General features: G+C 39.5%; 3 protein-coding genes across 3 annotated transcripts; 2 read left to right on the forward strand and 1 right to left on the reverse strand.

Moving 5' to 3' along the window:
* Positions 1-847: 847 nt before the first annotated feature.
* Positions 848-9,103, forward strand: GCK72_009767 (uncharacterized protein; the record flags this gene model as incomplete). Its single annotated transcript, XM_053727527.1, has 10 exons — positions 848-1,677; positions 1,722-1,959; positions 2,138-2,357; positions 2,404-3,148; positions 3,200-4,616; positions 4,945-5,946; positions 6,000-6,472; positions 6,547-8,194; positions 8,642-9,001; positions 9,047-9,103. 10 exons carry the CDS (start codon positions 848-850, stop codon positions 9,101-9,103), a joined length of 6,990 nt encoding a protein of 2,329 aa, XP_053587104.1.
* An 871-nt stretch (positions 9,104-9,974) lies between these two features.
* GCK72_009768 (uncharacterized protein) lies at positions 9,975-10,756 on the reverse strand (the record flags this gene model as incomplete). Its single annotated transcript, XM_053727528.1, has 3 exons — positions 9,975-10,094; positions 10,138-10,221; positions 10,715-10,756. 3 exons carry the CDS (start codon positions 10,754-10,756, stop codon positions 9,975-9,977), a joined length of 246 nt encoding a protein of 81 aa, XP_053587105.1.
* Positions 10,757-15,657: 4,901 nt separating this feature from the next.
* Positions 15,658-16,433, forward strand: GCK72_009769 (uncharacterized protein; the record flags this gene model as incomplete). The annotated part of the gene is made up of 4 exons (XM_003113333.2): positions 15,658-15,810; positions 15,857-16,054; positions 16,109-16,174; positions 16,281-16,433. 4 exons carry the CDS (start codon positions 15,658-15,660, stop codon positions 16,431-16,433), a joined length of 570 nt encoding a protein of 189 aa, XP_003113381.1.
* Between the last annotated feature and the right edge of the window lie 105 nt (positions 16,434-16,538).

Consider the following 16,538-nt stretch of genomic DNA (forward strand, 5'->3'; position numbering starts at 1 on the left):
CAGCTGAGACGTATGTGAAGTAGAATATGAACGCAAAAAGAATTACAGAATGCCGAATGTCAAAAAAAACCTGAAAAATCAATACATTGCCTCTGGGAGCTTTTTCGCATTGACGCCGAACGCAAATAAAACCTGTCGGCTACAAGGCGGACTCTATCGATTGGTAAATTGGACGAAAATTGTTTGAACGACCGGGCACCGTACTCCACAAGCCTGCGTCTCTTAGTACAATGCTCCGCTGGCGCGTCTTGTTTAGCGAAGTCAAAAATTTAAATTTACTTTCGAAAAACAGAAAAAGGCTTTAAAACCGATTTTAACCCAACTTTAATTAATTTTCCGAAAACGGGACTGCAATATTCAATCGAGAATATATTTAACGGAATAAAAAATGATTTTTGTCTCAAAAGATTCTATTCGTTTCATTTTATCGCCAATTATATATTCTTTTCTTAAGGACTTATGCGCGGAAGGTGAAAAAATACAAAAAATCTCAAAAAGCCATTCGCAAAATTTCTATGAAAACCCCAAAAACTATCCTAGTAGGTCTCTGCGGCGAAACCAGTGTCTCAAACCATAAAAGTTCTCTTGAAAAGTAGGTCTAATCCGACTCAAATCTGATTTGATCTCTGGCTTCATTCGGAGTCCCTGGACCCGTTTTTGACCTACATATCAAATAACTTGTATTGTTTGAGATACTGTTCTCGCTGCGGAGGCTGATTTTACTATGATAGAGAGTTTTCGGAGAAATTCTGCATTCGTTTTTTTAATAGTTCGCGCATAGGCCCCTTCATTTGCTGGAGTTTCCACGAATCTTCGTTCTCACTGTTGAAACACTAAATTTTCAGGGATGGCCGATTACGGTGGTCCGCCTCAGACGGAACCTCACGCGATTCCGGATTCGATCTTGGAGGAAAAATCGCGAAAATGGAAGCAACTACAAGGAAAGCGATATTCTGAAAAAAAGAAGTTTGGAATGGCTGATACTCAAAAAGAAGAAATGCCACCTGAGCACGTCAGAAAAGTTATCAGAGACCATGGAGACATGACTTCTCGCAAATATCGCCACGACAAAAGAGTGTATCTCGGAGCTTTGAAGTATATGCCACATGCTGTGCTGAAACTTCTGGAAAATATGCCAATGCCGTGGGAGCAAATCCGTGATGTAAAAGTGCTCTACCACATCACTGGAGCTATCACATTTGTAAACGACATTCCTCGGGTTATTGAGCCGGTTTACATGGCTCAATGGGGAACAATGTGGATCATGATGAGAAGAGAAAAGCGTGATCGTCGGCATTTCAAACGAATGCGGTTCCCTCCTTTCGACGATGAAGAGCCTCCACTCGACTACGCCGACAATATTCTCGACGTGGAACCTTTGGAGCCTATCCAAATGGAACTTGATCCAGAAGAAGACGGAGCTGTTGCTGAGTGGTTCTATGATCATAAACCTCTTTCTACCACTCGTTTCGTTAATGGACCGACATACAGAAAATGGGCATTCAGTATTCCTCAAATGTCCACTCTCTACCGTCTTGCAAATCAGTTGCTCACAGATTTGGTGGATGACAATTACTTTTATTTATTCGACATGAAAAGTTTTTTCACAGCAAAAGCTCTGAATATCGCTATTCCTGGAGGACCAAAATTCGAGCCGCTTGTCAAAGATCTGCACACGTAAGAAAGTGTCGACTTTTCTGATCAAATGTTTTAATTTACAGGGACGAAGACTGGAATGAGTTCAACGACATCAATAAGGTTATTATTCGTGCTCCAATTCGTACTGAATACAGAATCGCATTCCCATTCATGTACAATAACTTGATTAGTTCACTGCCAGTTCAAGTGTCGTGGTATCATACACCTTCCGTTGTCTTTATCAAAACCGAAGATCCGGATCTACCAGCATTCTATTATGATCCACTGATCAATCCGATTGTGCTTAGTAATCTCAAAGCTGTAAGTTTTTCTTGATTTTTAAAGTTAAATAAGAACGCGGATTTATAAGCTGAATCTCAAGTTTTCAATGATACCAGTAGCCGAAATTCGCAAAATAATTTCCCTGAAAGGCGAGAAATTATGTATATCTGAATAATTTCTAGATATTTTACTTGGAAACAGTTCGAAACCATTTCAGACCGAAGAAATTCTGCCAGAAGGAGAGGAAGACGATGCGTGGGAGCTTCCGGAAGACGTTCGACCAATATTTGAAGATGTTCCACTGTATTCTGATAACACAGCCAACGGTTTGGCACTTCTCTGGGCTCCTCGTCCTTTCAATTTACGGTCTGGTAGAACCAGGCGAGCTGTGGACGTTCCTTTGGTGAAGTCATGGTACAGGGAACATTGTCCTGCTGGTTCGTTTATCAAGTTTCAAAATAACGAAAATAAAATATGTTTCAGGCATGCCAGTAAAAGTTCGTGTTTCCTATCAAAAACTGCTTAAAGTCTTCGTTCTCAACGCCCTCAAGCATCGTCCGCCGAAGCCACAAAAACGACGTTACTTGTTCCGTTCCTTCAAGGCCACGAAGTTTTTCCAAACCACAACGCTGGATTGGGTTGAAGCGGGATTACAAGTTCTTCGACAAGGATACAATATGCTCAATCTTCTCATTCACCGAAAGAACCTCAACTATCTGCATCTTGACTATAATTTCAATCTGAAACCGGTCAAAACACTGACAACAAAAGAAAGAAAGAAATCTCGATTCGGAAATGCTTTCCATTTATGCAGAGAAATCTTGCGTCTGACAAAGTTGGTAGTGGATGCTCATGTCCAATATCGTCTGAACAACGTGGATGCATACCAACTGGCTGATGGACTTCAATACATTTTTGCTCACGTCGGCCAACTGACAGGAATGTATCGTTACAAGTACAAACTGATGAGACAAGTGAGAATGTGCAAAGATCTCAAACATTTGATCTACTATCGATTCAATACCGGACCGGTTGGAAAAGGACCAGGATGTGGATTCTGGGCGCCAGGATGGAGAGTCTGGCTGTTCTTCCTTCGTGGAATTACGCCGCTGTTGGAAAGATGGCTGGGAAATCTTCTTTCTCGACAGTTCGAAGGTAGACATTCAAAGGGAGTTGCCAAGACCGTCACAAAACAGAGAGTTGAATCTCATTTCGATCTTGAACTACGGTAAGTTTCATGAACAATGCTCGTACACTACTACATGTTTTTAAATTTTAGTGCCGCTGTCATGCATGATATTCTTGATATGATGCCAGATGGAATCAAACAAAACAAAGCTCGTGTTATTCTTCAACATCTATCAGAAGCGTGGCGTTGTTGGAAGGCCAACATTCCTTGGAAGGTTCCTGGATTACCAACTCCTGTCGAAAATATGATTTTGCGTTATGTGAAAGCGAAAGCCGACTGGTGGACGAATTCTGCTCATTACAACAGAGAGCGTGTTAGACGTGGTGCTACTGTGGACAAAACTGTGTGCAAGAAGAACTTGGGTCGATTGACAAGATTGTATTTGAAATCAGAACAAGAAAGGCAACACAACTATCTCAAAGACGGACCATACATTTCTGCTGAAGAGGCTGTTGCTATTTACACTACTACTGTACATTGGCTGGAGTCAAGACGTTTCTCACCAATTCCATTCCCTCCTCTTTCATACAAACACGACACAAAACTGCTTATTTTGGCTTTGGAAAGGCTCAAAGAAAGCTACAGTGTGAAAAATCGTTTGAATCAGTCACAAAGAGAAGAATTGGCATTGATTGAGCAAGCATATGATAATCCTCATGAGGCGTTATCACGTATTAAGAGACACATGCTCACACAACGTGCATTCAAGGAAGTTGGGATCGAGTTCATGGATCTATACACTCATCTTATTCCTGTATATGATATTGAACCACTCGAGAAGGTTACAGATGCGTACCTCGATCAGTACCTTTGGTATGAGGCCGATAAGCGACGACTTTTCCCATCGTGGGTAAAGCCGGGAGACACTGAACCGCCACCACTGCTTACGTACAAGTGGTGCCAAGGACTTAACAACCTACAAGATGTTTGGGAGACCAGTGAAGGCGAATGTAACGTAATCATGGAGACAAAATTGGAGAAAATTGCTGAAAAGATGGATTTGACACTTCTCAACAGATTACTGAGATTGATCGTGGATCACAACATTGCCGATTATATGACTTCCAAGAATAACGTTCTAATCAACTACAAAGATATGAACCACACAAATTCATTTGGTATCATTCGTGGTCTCCAATTTGCGTCGTTTATTGTCCAATTCTATGGTTTGGTTCTGGATCTACTCATGCTTGGTTTACGCCGTGCTTCTGAAATCGCTGGACCACCACAATGCCCGAATGAGTTCCTCCAATTCCAAGACGTCGCCACTGAGATTGGTCATCCGATTCGTCTGTACTGCCGTTACATTGATCGAGTTTGGATTATGTTCCGTTTCAATGCTGATGAAGCTCGTGATCTCATTCAACGTTATCTCACAGAACATCCTGATCCAAATAATGAGAACATCGTTGGATACAATAATAAGAAATGCTGGCCGAGAGATGCAAGAATGCGATTGATGAAACATGATGTCAACTTGGGTAGAGCCGTTTTCTGGGATATCAAGGTAATTTTTTTTCATCATTAGTTTTAAAAGGAGATGAACGCGAAACAAAAACAAATTGTATCAAAATACGGTAAATGATTTCTCTAGGATAAGTCATCACGAGTCACATTTTTTAAGCGTTCTCACCTAAAAAGGAAAAACGAGGTATAAGAAAGCGAGTAACTATTCGTGGTTGCTCGATGATAAATCCTCGAACACAAAAGGAAAAAAGCGATAATCCACCTCATGAACAGATCCACCAGTTCATTTGAATGGTATGGTCTACTTGGAAGGTGTACATTTGATATAAAAGTGGACTATTAACAAAATATTTACTCTTATTTTTCAGAATCGTCTTCCACGTTCAATTACTACTGTCGAATGGGAGAATTCTTTCGTCTCTGTGTACAGTAAGGACAACCCGAACATGCTGTTCGACATGTCTGGTTTCGAGTGTCGTATTCTTCCAAAATGTCGTACTGCTAACGAAGAGTTTGTTCATCGCGATGGAGTATGGAACCTTCAAAATGAAGTCACGAAAGAGCGTACAGCTCAATGCTTCTTGAAGGTTGACGAAGAGTCCCTATCTAAGTTCCACAACAGAATTCGACAAATTTTAATGTCATCTGGATCAACTACATTCACGAAGATCGTCAACAAATGGAACACCGCTCTCATCGGACTTATGACATACTTCAGAGAAGCTGTAGTGAACACCCAAGAACTTCTCGATCTTTTAGTGAAATGTGAAAACAAAATTCAAACCAGAATCAAGATCGGACTTAACTCGAAAATGCCTTCTCGATTCCCACCAGTCGTTTTCTATACACCGAAAGAAATTGGAGGACTTGGAATGCTTTCCATGGGTCATGTTCTTATTCCACAGTCTGATCTTCGTTGGATGCAGCAAACAGAGGCTGGAGGTGTTACTCATTTCCGATCAGGAATGAGCCATGATGAAGATCAGCTGATTCCAAACTTGTACAGATACATTCAGCCATGGGAGGCTGAGTTTGTCGATTCTGTTCGTGTTTGGGCGGAATATGCATTGAAGAGACAAGAAGCGAACGCTCAGAACAGGCGCCTTACCTTGGAAGACCTCGACGACTCGTGGGATCGTGGTATTCCACGAATTAACACTTTGTTCCAAAAAGATCGGCATACGCTAGCATATGACAAGGGATGGCGTGTGAGAACTGAATTCAAAGCTTACCAGATCCTGAAGCAAAATCCATTCTGGTGGACTCATCAAAGACATGACGGAAAACTGTGGAACTTGAACAACTACAGAACAGATATGATTCAAGCTCTTGGAGGAGTTGAAGGAATCTTGGAGCACACGCTTTTCAGGGTAAGCAGTTTCTTGAAAATCTCTTTTTATTATAATAACATGATTCTTTTCAGGGAACATATTTCCCAACTTGGGAAGGTTTGTTCTGGGAACGTGCTTCCGGATTCGAAGAATCTATGAAGTTTAAGAAGCTGACAAATGCTCAACGTTCTGGTCTCAATCAAATTCCGAATCGTCGTTTCACTCTCTGGTGGTCACCGACTATCAATCGAGCCAACGTCTACGTCGGTTTCCAAGTACAACTCGATCTTACTGGAATTTTCATGCACGGAAAAATTCCGACGCTCAAAATTTCGCTCATTCAAATTTTCCGTGCTCACTTGTGGCAGAAGATTCACGAGTCTGTAGTCATGGATTTGTGTCAAGTGTTCGATCAGGAATTGGATGCTCTCGAGATTCAAACTGTACAAAAAGAAACAATTCATCCAAGAAAGTCTTACAAAATGAACAGCTCCTGTGCCGATGTTCTTCTTTTTGCCCAGTACAAATGGAATGTGTCAAGACCATCGTTGATGGCAGACAGCAAGTGAGTATTCGAATTCAGTTTGAATAATACGTTTTCTTTTTACATTTCCGGTATTAATCATTTATCGTTTTCAGAGATGTCATGGACAACACGACTACACAAAAGTACTGGCTTGATGTGCAACTTCGTTGGGGAGATTATGATTCTCACGATGTGGAACGTTACGCTCGTGCTAAGTTCCTCGATTACACAACTGACAATATGTCCATCTATCCATCCCCAACAGGAGTTCTCATCGCAATTGATCTTGCTTACAACTTGTATTCAGCCTATGGTAATTGGTTCCCTGGAATGAAACCATTGATTCGACAGGCTATGGCTAAAATCATCAAAGCGAATCCAGCGTTCTATGTGCTCCGTGAACGTATTCGCAAGGGTCTTCAGCTGTACTCATCTGAACCTACCGAGCCATATTTGACAAGTCAGAACTATGGTGAATTGTTCAGTAACCAAATCATCTGGTTCGTTGACGACACAAACGTATATCGTGTTACTATTCACAAAACGTTCGAGGGTAATTTGACGACTAAACCAATCAACGGAGCTATTTTCATTTTCAATCCGAGAACTGGTCAGCTTTTCCTCAAAATTATTCATACATCTGTGTGGGCTGGTCAGAAGCGTTTGTCTCAATTGGCCAAATGGAAAACTGCTGAAGAAGTTGCTGCTCTGATTCGCTCGCTCCCAGTCGAAGAACAACCCCGTCAAATCATTGTCACCAGAAAAGCTATGCTCGATCCATTAGAAGTCCATCTTCTCGATTTCCCGAATATTGTTATCAAGGGATCTGAGCTGATGCTTCCATTCCAAGCTATTATGAAGGTTGAAAAGTTCGGTGACTTGATTCTCAAGGCTACTGAGCCACAGATGGTACTTTTCAATTTGTACGATGACTGGCTCAAGACTATCTCGTCGTACACGGCATTCTCTCGCGTCGTATTGATAATGCGAGGAATGCACATCAACCCAGACAAAACGAAGGTGATTCTCAAACCTGACAAGACTACAATCACTGAACCGCATCACATCTGGCCCACGCTGACTGACGAAGATTGGATCAAGGTGGAGTTGGCACTGAAGGATATGATTTTGGCTGATTACGGAAAGAAGAACAATGTGAACGTTGCCTCCTTGACACAATCTGAAGTGAGAGACATCATTCTCGGTATGGAAATTTCTGCTCCAAGTCAGCAACGTCAACAAATCGCTGATATCGAGAAACAGACGAAGGAGCAAAGTCAAGTAACCGCCACAACGACACGTACTGTCAACAAGCACGGAGATGAAATCATCACAGCTACAACATCAAACTATGAAACAGCTTCATTTGCGAGTCGAACGGAATGGAGAGTCCGTGCGATCTCTTCTACCAACCTTCATCTCCGAACTCAACACATCTACGTCAACTCTGATGATGTCAAGGATACAGGTTACACTTACATCCTTCCAAAGAATATACTCAAAAAGTTCATCACGATCTCCGATCTTCGTACCCAAATTGCTGGTTTCATGTACGGTGTTTCACCTCCTGATAACCCGCAAGTCAAGGAAATTCGTTGTATTGTTCTCGTTCCGCAAACTGGAAGTCATCAACAAGTTAATCTTCCGACACAACTTCCGGATCATGAGCTGCTGCGTGATTTCGAACCTCTCGGATGGATGCACACCCAGCCGAACGAGTTGCCTCAGTTGTCTCCACAAGATGTCACAACACATGCTAAGGTATGAACTAATTTTTTTAATTGGAAAGAATCAATTTACTAGGGAAGGTCATGGACTCGGTCTGGAGTTATGGAACGTGGCCTATATCATTGGAAAGCTGAGAAAACGCTGATTCCAAATATATATTCAGTTTTTGCCCTCGAGGACAGGTATTCGAGAAAAACAAGGTCAAAGTTTGGAAAAATGACAAACTGTTGCTTTTTTAACACGCGAAAATGGCAAAAAAATTTCAAAAAGTTTTTTGCGTGTTAGATAGGCAATAATTTGTCTTTTTTTCTAACTTTGACCTTGTTTCTCTCGAATACCAGGCTTCGAGGGCAAAAACTGAATATATATTTGGAATCAGCGTTTTCTCAGCTTTCCAATGATATAGGCCACATCCCATAACTCCAGACCGAGTCCATTACCTTCCCTAGTTAGTCTACTTTTAATTAAAACCCTTTTCAGCTCCTCACCGATAACATCAGCTGGGATGGGGAAAAGACTGTGATGATCACGTGTAGTTTCACTCCTGGATCTGTTTCCCTGACTGCATACAAACTGACACCATCTGGATACGAATGGGGTAAAGCAAACACGGACAAAGGAAATAATCCAAAGGGATATATGCCCACTCACTACGAGAAAGTACAAATGCTTCTTTCTGATCGTTTCCTTGGTTACTTCATGGTTCCGTCTAATGGTGTCTGGAATTACAACTTCCAAGGACAGCGTTGGTCACCAGCTATGAAGTTCGATGTTTGCCTTTCAAATCCAAAAGAATATTATCATGAAGATCACCGACCTGTTCACTTCCACAACTTTAAGGTAAGCTCTAGCTGTTTTCCCTATTCTATTTTACATCATTTACAGGCTTTCGATGACCCGTTGGGAACAGGATCCGCTGATCGCGAAGATGCATTTGCATAATCATTTCTCTTTTTTATCTATCTTTATTTTCTTCTCAGACCTCAATAATTTATTCTCATTTTGTTGATTTTCTCTTTTTGGTTGCTTTTATCACTAATATCTATTTCTCGTTCTTCCTCCGTATCTCCTACACAAACTGTGTATTTCTTCCAACTCCATCCCAGTCTCCAAATACAAGAAGGTTCATGTTCTCTGTCAAAAATTCTATCCTGAAATACAACCTCCATTACCCTCCGATCCCTCTTATTTATTACTGTTGAAGTTGTAAATTGGAGGTCATGATTTTCTCCCATTCTTTTGTTTCATAAAGTGAACATAAATCTGTAAATCTTTTGTTTCAAGGTTCCGAGAATGATTGAAGAAGTATTAGTTGAGAAGTAACTACAGCTGAAAGTCATACAATAACAGCAGACTACAACAGTAAAATCCACATAGTGAATCTTTTTCACCCGTTTTTCTGTGAAGAGAATACAAATCCACTCATTTTTCAAACCAAAAACCCGTGAGTCCATCAATCATTCCTCTTCGTAGTGCCCATTGGATTAAACTCAGAGAATTTTCGGCGATATCGCCGACCAAATCGGCGCGAGCGCTGCCAAAATCGGCGCGCGCGCCGAAGTGAGGCCGGTGGTCGCCGGCGCTCCGGCCGATTTACCCGGCGAAAGCGCCGAATCAAGCGGCGCTAACGCCGGATTTTGAGGTGGCGTTAACGCCGATTCTAGGCCGCTGTCCCTTCCTTCCCCCTCGGTTCCTGATCAGGTTATCGATTTTTGAATAATAATATTTATTAAAAAACCAATTTAATAACAAAAATTATGTGTAACAAATCGAAGTAACAAATTAGGATTGATTTCGGGCCCTCCTCATTTCCTTATTCGTTCCTCTCATCGAAGTGATCGTCTTCCTCATCTACAGTGTCGCTCAATTCCATCGAAGTTGATGACGTCTTCTTATGAGCAGGTCCCGACATGACGCGTTTCGAACTTCCTCGCTGAAAAAAGTCTGAATTATAGAAAAATTTGGGAGATGATTACCTTTCTGAAATGAAAGTTTCCATTGCCAGGGGATGGGCCTGCCGTCTTCTTGATTTCCTGAACTGTTCTCAATGTCGTCCTTTTCTAAAATTTCCGACTACAGCTTCTCAATTTTCTTACTGTAAATATCACTTACCTAGTGTTTGACTTCTTTTTTGTCGTTTATACATCTAGAATCAGTAAATAATTAGAAAGTAGAGTGAAAATATGAAAATTAAAAAAAAAACTGAACAAATAATGAGTCAACATGGATCTGCGCAAGTAAGCATTCCAAAGTCCGGCCAATGAACGGCGTAAACGCCGTTTCCAGGCCGCAGGTGCGCCCTTCCCTGGCCGCCTCCTCTCTGCCCGGCGCGATTGCGGCGCTTTCGCCGATCTCAAACTTCTTGCTTCCTAATCCTGCGCCGTTCGTTTATCATTCGGCGAAAACGCCATAACAGGTGGCATTAATGCCATTTTCTGCGGCGCTTACGCCGTTTTCGCCGGCGCTTACGCCATTTCGGCGGCGCACGCGCCGATCCTACGCCAAAAATTCTCTGAGAAAGCGTCTCCATTAGTTTCCCGAAGCTCCGCCCACTTTTCGTCTTCCGAGTCCGTAGGTCATCAAGAACTGCCACATTGGAGAAAAAATGATGATCTTGGGCAAACAAAGCGACAAGCACAAGAAAACGAATGTCAGCTGTCGTTTGTAGAAGAAGAAGAAATTGAGGAATCTCTATGAGAATCGCTTTTTTCCCTTCAACAGCCGAAAATGCCATTTTGTTTCCGAACCCTTTGTTCTTTTTTTGTTGACTTCAGACGATGAGAACCATCAATCAAAGTTTATAACTGCCCATCGCAATGGTGTTCGTTTTACTTTTGGCCCCCTCTAGAAAAATAAACAACGTTGTTACGAAAACTCTGGCTGTTATTTCTAACACTTGCGGTTTCTCGAATTTTCTCTTTCTGTAATATGAGAAAGAGTGTTTCGAGTCTTGTTGAACATTGATAACTTAGAATTCTGAAGAGCAGAGATAAAAACTAGGTTGAATTGCTCAGTTTCGATGAATGATTTCATAACTTTTAGATTTTAACACTCCTACTGACTTTTCTCATTAGTCCCAAAAATCCATGTTTCTGATTTCCATTCCTCCCATACTCAAACCACCCATCACATACTTCTGACACGTATACTTATTCGTTTTGACTTGTTGAGTCCTCAAATTCCTGTTTCCTCAATTCCTTCACTTTTTGAAATATATTTTCTCGAAAGTTTTAAGGAACTTGAAGTCAACAAAACATAACAAAACACTTTTCTGATGAAAAGTTCAAGTAACGGAAATTGAGTTCTTTTTTCTCCGTTCTTTCAATTTTTCCATTTTCAGTTGCTTCATTTTCTACCATTTCTCTTCCAGATTCCTAATTTCCCTTTCTATTTCTCAATGAATGAACCCTTGGGTTCGGAGGTTTAATGATCAATTTAAATTTACGATTGCAAGGAGCAAAATATTAAAAATAAAATAAAAAATCGAAAAAATGATTGCCGTTTCGACCATATGTTCGGCCCATTTGTCATTTGTGGTGTCCTCAAAAACGACCACATAAAATTTTTGGAAAAGATATTAGGAAAATAAAAAAAATGGGAGTGGGAGAAGTGAAATGACTTTTTGAATGTTTATTTCGAAATGCAGTTTATGAAAATACTGAAGATTGATAGAAGGATAGACGCTCTAAAAAGAAGTTGAATAATGGACTTGAGAACTAGTTGAATAACGGCTTTTTTTTTGGAAAACAACAGTTCTGAACTTAAAATTAGGATAGAATAGATGATGCTGTAAAAATAGAAAGAATGAAGATCCAATTAAAAAGCCGAGACCATTAATCAGTTAGAGAGCCGTTAAGTGTTCAGTTGTTGACGTTTTCTACATGAAGATCTCTGGGAATCGTCCCCTGTAAGAACCTTTCACTTTCTTATCTCAGCGAAACCTGAGTGATCATATCTATGACATAATGCACCCATTTCATCTGGAATTCATGTCTGACCAACAGGTGAGTGACTCAGTTGGCAGATGATTATGAGTGTATTCAAATGTCCACTAGTACTTCCTTCAATTCCATAGAACATGTTTTTGGCGAGGAAACGTTTGAGTAAATGGGATAAAAAGTTCCAGGAAAACTTCTGAAAACCGAGTTTCTTGTAATTTTTTTCGACGATTATTCAGGATGAATAGAGACGGATGATTTTAAAACAGGGATTTTATGAGATTTCCTTGAGTGGAGTCATGATATAGTTTTATGAAGCTTAGACTGGAAAAAGACAGGCTGATGAATATAAGTAGAATTTCGAAGGAAATATAATATACCATATGAAATTGTAAGAAGTTTCAATCGGCCCTATTAATCAGAAATTTCTGAGAGATCGGTTAGAGTTGTCTTTTATATCGAACTAGACAAATGGCACCCTCTGAAAATGAAGTTTCAATGATTTTTCCGAGTTTTTATCCTGATCTAGCTTTAAAACTTTCAGTGTAGAAGACGTTTCAAACTCTGTATTTCTTCCACATTTCCAATCCAACCCTGAGCTAGAGCTACTATCCACTGTCAATTGACTTCTAGTTTATTTCGATTTCTTTGAATGTCTTTTTGAATAAACTAGAGAGAATAGATGAATGTTCCCAAAGTTTACCGAATCTCTCGAGACATTTTCTCGCTTTCTTTTTTTCGCGTAAGTCTATATTTCATATTTCATGTGCATAAGGATGAACAAGAGGAACTCGTTTTGTTTCTTTCTCTTCTTCTTCTCAGAACACGACTTCAAAAACTACCGTATCCCCTCGTGGGAGACATAATTGGGTTCAAAGAAGTCGTCGTGACGAATGACGCATCTCGCTTGAAATTTCTCAATTTTCGTGTGGCGCAAATAAAATTAATGCGATTTTGGAAGGAAGACGTCTCGATTTTTGTGAGAAGACGGGAGAAGACGAATCCAGAAAAAACGATGTTGGGAAGAAGGAAGAAGACAAAAAAGATTCTGAAAAATGTCTGAAAACAATCGAAAAGTTTGTTGTTATAGAAGACGAGGAAAGGAAAAGAAACCGGAACCAAATTACATTTTTTCTGTCTCCATTTTCCGCCCCGGTTGGTTCCATTTTTCTTTCTTCAAGCTCTTCTTTCCACTCACTCCCACTCACGTTTTCACCCCATTCTTCTATTTTTCAAGTGGCCTGACATTGATAGTTTCTTCCTTCTTTTACTTCCAAACTTTGCATTTCTCAACGATATTGACATCCCGTTGAAAGGGGGCGGAGTCTTAAAGTGAGAAATGAGAATTCTGGTGCAGACAGAACAGAGAGGGAGAAAAGGGGGCGGAGCTTTGAACGACACCATATGACAGAATGAATCAGAAAGATGAATTTAAACGAACTCAAAACGTCAACTTGGCTCTTCCAAACGTACTTTGAAGAGTTTTGATTCTAGAAACTGAGAAGAGAAAGTCCTTATTCAAGAGGTTGGTTTTCTGTGATTCATGTGTTTTCTTACATCTGAAAATCAAGAATCTAGTTTGTTTTGATTCAAGTTATAGTGGTTTTCCAGTTTCGGAGATTCTAGTATATGATATTCTGATAGGATTTTAGGATAGGAATTGGGTAGAATCAAAAGTAATTGCATGTCTGAATGTGATTCACAGAAGATCCGATCATGGCCCTTATCATTTTTTTTTTCAGAAGGTAATCCCATTTGGTAAACCTGGAGTCCCGAATATGTTTTTTGGTAATTCCAGAAATACCAGCGAACTTTTTTTTAGTCAGTTCCAATAGAAAACTTTCACAAAAAATAACCATGGGAAAACGTAGATACCTGGAATAGGATTGAGAGAACTTTCTTACTTTTTTGAGATTTTTTGAACGAGAATGACGTAAATAGGAAACCATCGTCATTTCTATTTTCTTCCGATTCCCGAATTTTGTTGTGAGATGGATCACAAGAAGTATGAGTGTATGAATCATTTAGATTTTGTATTTCTCGGATTCAATTCAAATATTTTTACATCGTCACTTTGATTCAAAAATTGAATCTTTGTAAATAAAATGACGATGTGTTTGCTTCCAAATAATATCTCATTATTCATTTCCCAGAACTCTGAAAATGTATTAAAGAATAATGAATCTGGAGCCATTTCCATACTCAATATGTATTTTTCAAGCTGAAATCAAGATTTGAAATGAGTGAAGCAATTCTGGAAACTGTTCCACAATGCTTCAAAGAATCTCATCGAAACCCATTTCACCTGTCCAAAAATTCTTTTCGTTCGTTCTTTTTTGTCTTTTGTCGAAAATTGAATTACCTACCACGAAAATGACCAATTTTCTGTTTTTTTCTTTTCTTTTGTCTTCTCAACGAAACCGCTCCGAACTTTGATGACCGTGGTTTTTGGTATACAAATCTCAGAATCAGAGTGACTTTTCTCGAAGATTCCGTGACTTTTTTCATCTGAAGGAACCTTTTTAAAAGAGGAAATGGAATATAAATTGAAAGATGAAAAGCTTTTAGTGAAGTTTTGTCGAGTGGTCCCCGTTTTTTTGTTGGAGACCAAAAGAGAAGAAGCGTTTTTTGTGTCTACCAATAAGGAAACACGCGGAATTTTGAAAACCTGTTAGTGGCTAGACCAATTCAAATGTAAATAGTTTGAACAATTGAGTGCACTTTTCAAAACTTCATGTAACAGTATAAAATAGAAATCGAAGTATTGAGCTCGTGCGGTTTCGGTTTCACGAGATCCATTAAAACATCGGAATCGGTTTGAGTCTTTTTTTTTTAACTATTCAATATGAAGTTAGTTTAGAACTCTCAATTAAAAAAAAAACTTTGCTAGAATAGGTGTATCCTCCAAGATGCTAGAGTAGAGTTCTTCCTATGTCTCAAAAGTATATCTGGATCTTTTCATCTGTTGTTCGAGTCACGAGTCAAGTTCAGATTTCAGGAAATGAAATCAAGTAAACCATGTTTTGTACTTGTTACATATCAAATTACTTTGATGATTTCCGTGACAATTGAGTTTTTCACACTGGTTTTGACTATTTCTTATGTTATTTCCTGAAGGCAAGCCGTGATTTTCGATGTTCCATAAACTGTGAACCTATCCATAAAAACGAAGTCTAGCGGTTCGAACTTCCTGTTTTTTTCCTTATTTTTACCAGTTCATCATCACTTTTCTCCGCAATTTTCAACAAAAAACACCTGTTTCCGGTCTCCCTTTTTCCTCTTTTCTACTATTGCTCCTCATTCTTTTCTTCAATTTTTGAATCAAATTTGTGAATGTGTCTTGCTCGAAACTCCGCCCACCTGTTTGATTTGGGCGCTCATTCAAATTCAATTTTTCTCGCCTCACTTCATCTTTTTTCTCTTTTTTTATCCCATTTATTCATCCTTTTTCTTGCTCCACCCGATCATCACAGCCGCTTTCTCTTTCTAGTTGTTCATATTTCATCCTGATTTATGAATTTTAAAAATTAAAGAAATAAAAAATCTAAAGAATTCGAAATGCCTGTGGCAAAAGACAATCAATTTTGGGATGCTTTGATGGAGAATAAAGTTGCGAAGAAGTTGATTAAGAAGCACAAATGTAAGGGTAAATGTGAGAATATTGATGAATTGGCTCAACGATACGAAGTATCGAAACAGGAAGTTGAGAAAGTAACATCTCTAATTTAGATACCAAAAACTGATATTTTTATCTCAGGTTTTCAAAATATTCCAACTGATGGATGACGATGGATCTGGAACAATTTCTTCATCTGAAGTTGCCAAAATGCTCAATGAACTTGGTATTGATGTTTCTCCAAAAGTTGTTCAAGCTGTGATGAGAAGTAGTGATGTTAGTGGAGATGGTCAAATTGATTTTGAAGAGTTTCTCGCTGCTGTCACTTCAAAAATCAAGGTGAGTCACTACCGATAGATAAATAGTTACGTTTTATAAAATATCATATTCTAGCTGAGCACTGTGAAAGCCGATGTTCAACTGATGCTCTCCAAGATTGATCACAATCCAGAGAAAGTGGTGAGTTATAAATAGAAAACAAATCACTTGAACATCTAATTGGTGAAGAGTCTCTCAAAAATGTTGCCTGTGTTGCTTTTCAAGAATCATAAAACATTTATTCCAGATTTCTGCCGAAGAACTTGTCGTAGCTTGGAGTGAGACCGTCTCTACTAATATTACTGTCAAAGAAGCATGTGCTCTCATTCAGCAAGCAGATACCCAAGGACGCGGAAAGGCAACAATTCATGAATTTATCACAATGTGTCAGACTGTATAAAAACTTCTATTAACTTTCTGCTCGTCCCCGATCTCACTATATTTCCCGCTCTTACTTTGATCTCTCTTGTCCTCCTTCATTTATTCTTTTTACTTCATTTTTTTA

The sequence above is a fragment of the Caenorhabditis remanei genome, chromosome III, assembly GCF_010183535.1.
Source record: "Caenorhabditis remanei strain PX506 chromosome III, whole genome shotgun sequence".
Lineage (NCBI taxonomy): Eukaryota > Metazoa > Nematoda > Chromadorea > Rhabditida > Rhabditidae > Caenorhabditis > Caenorhabditis remanei.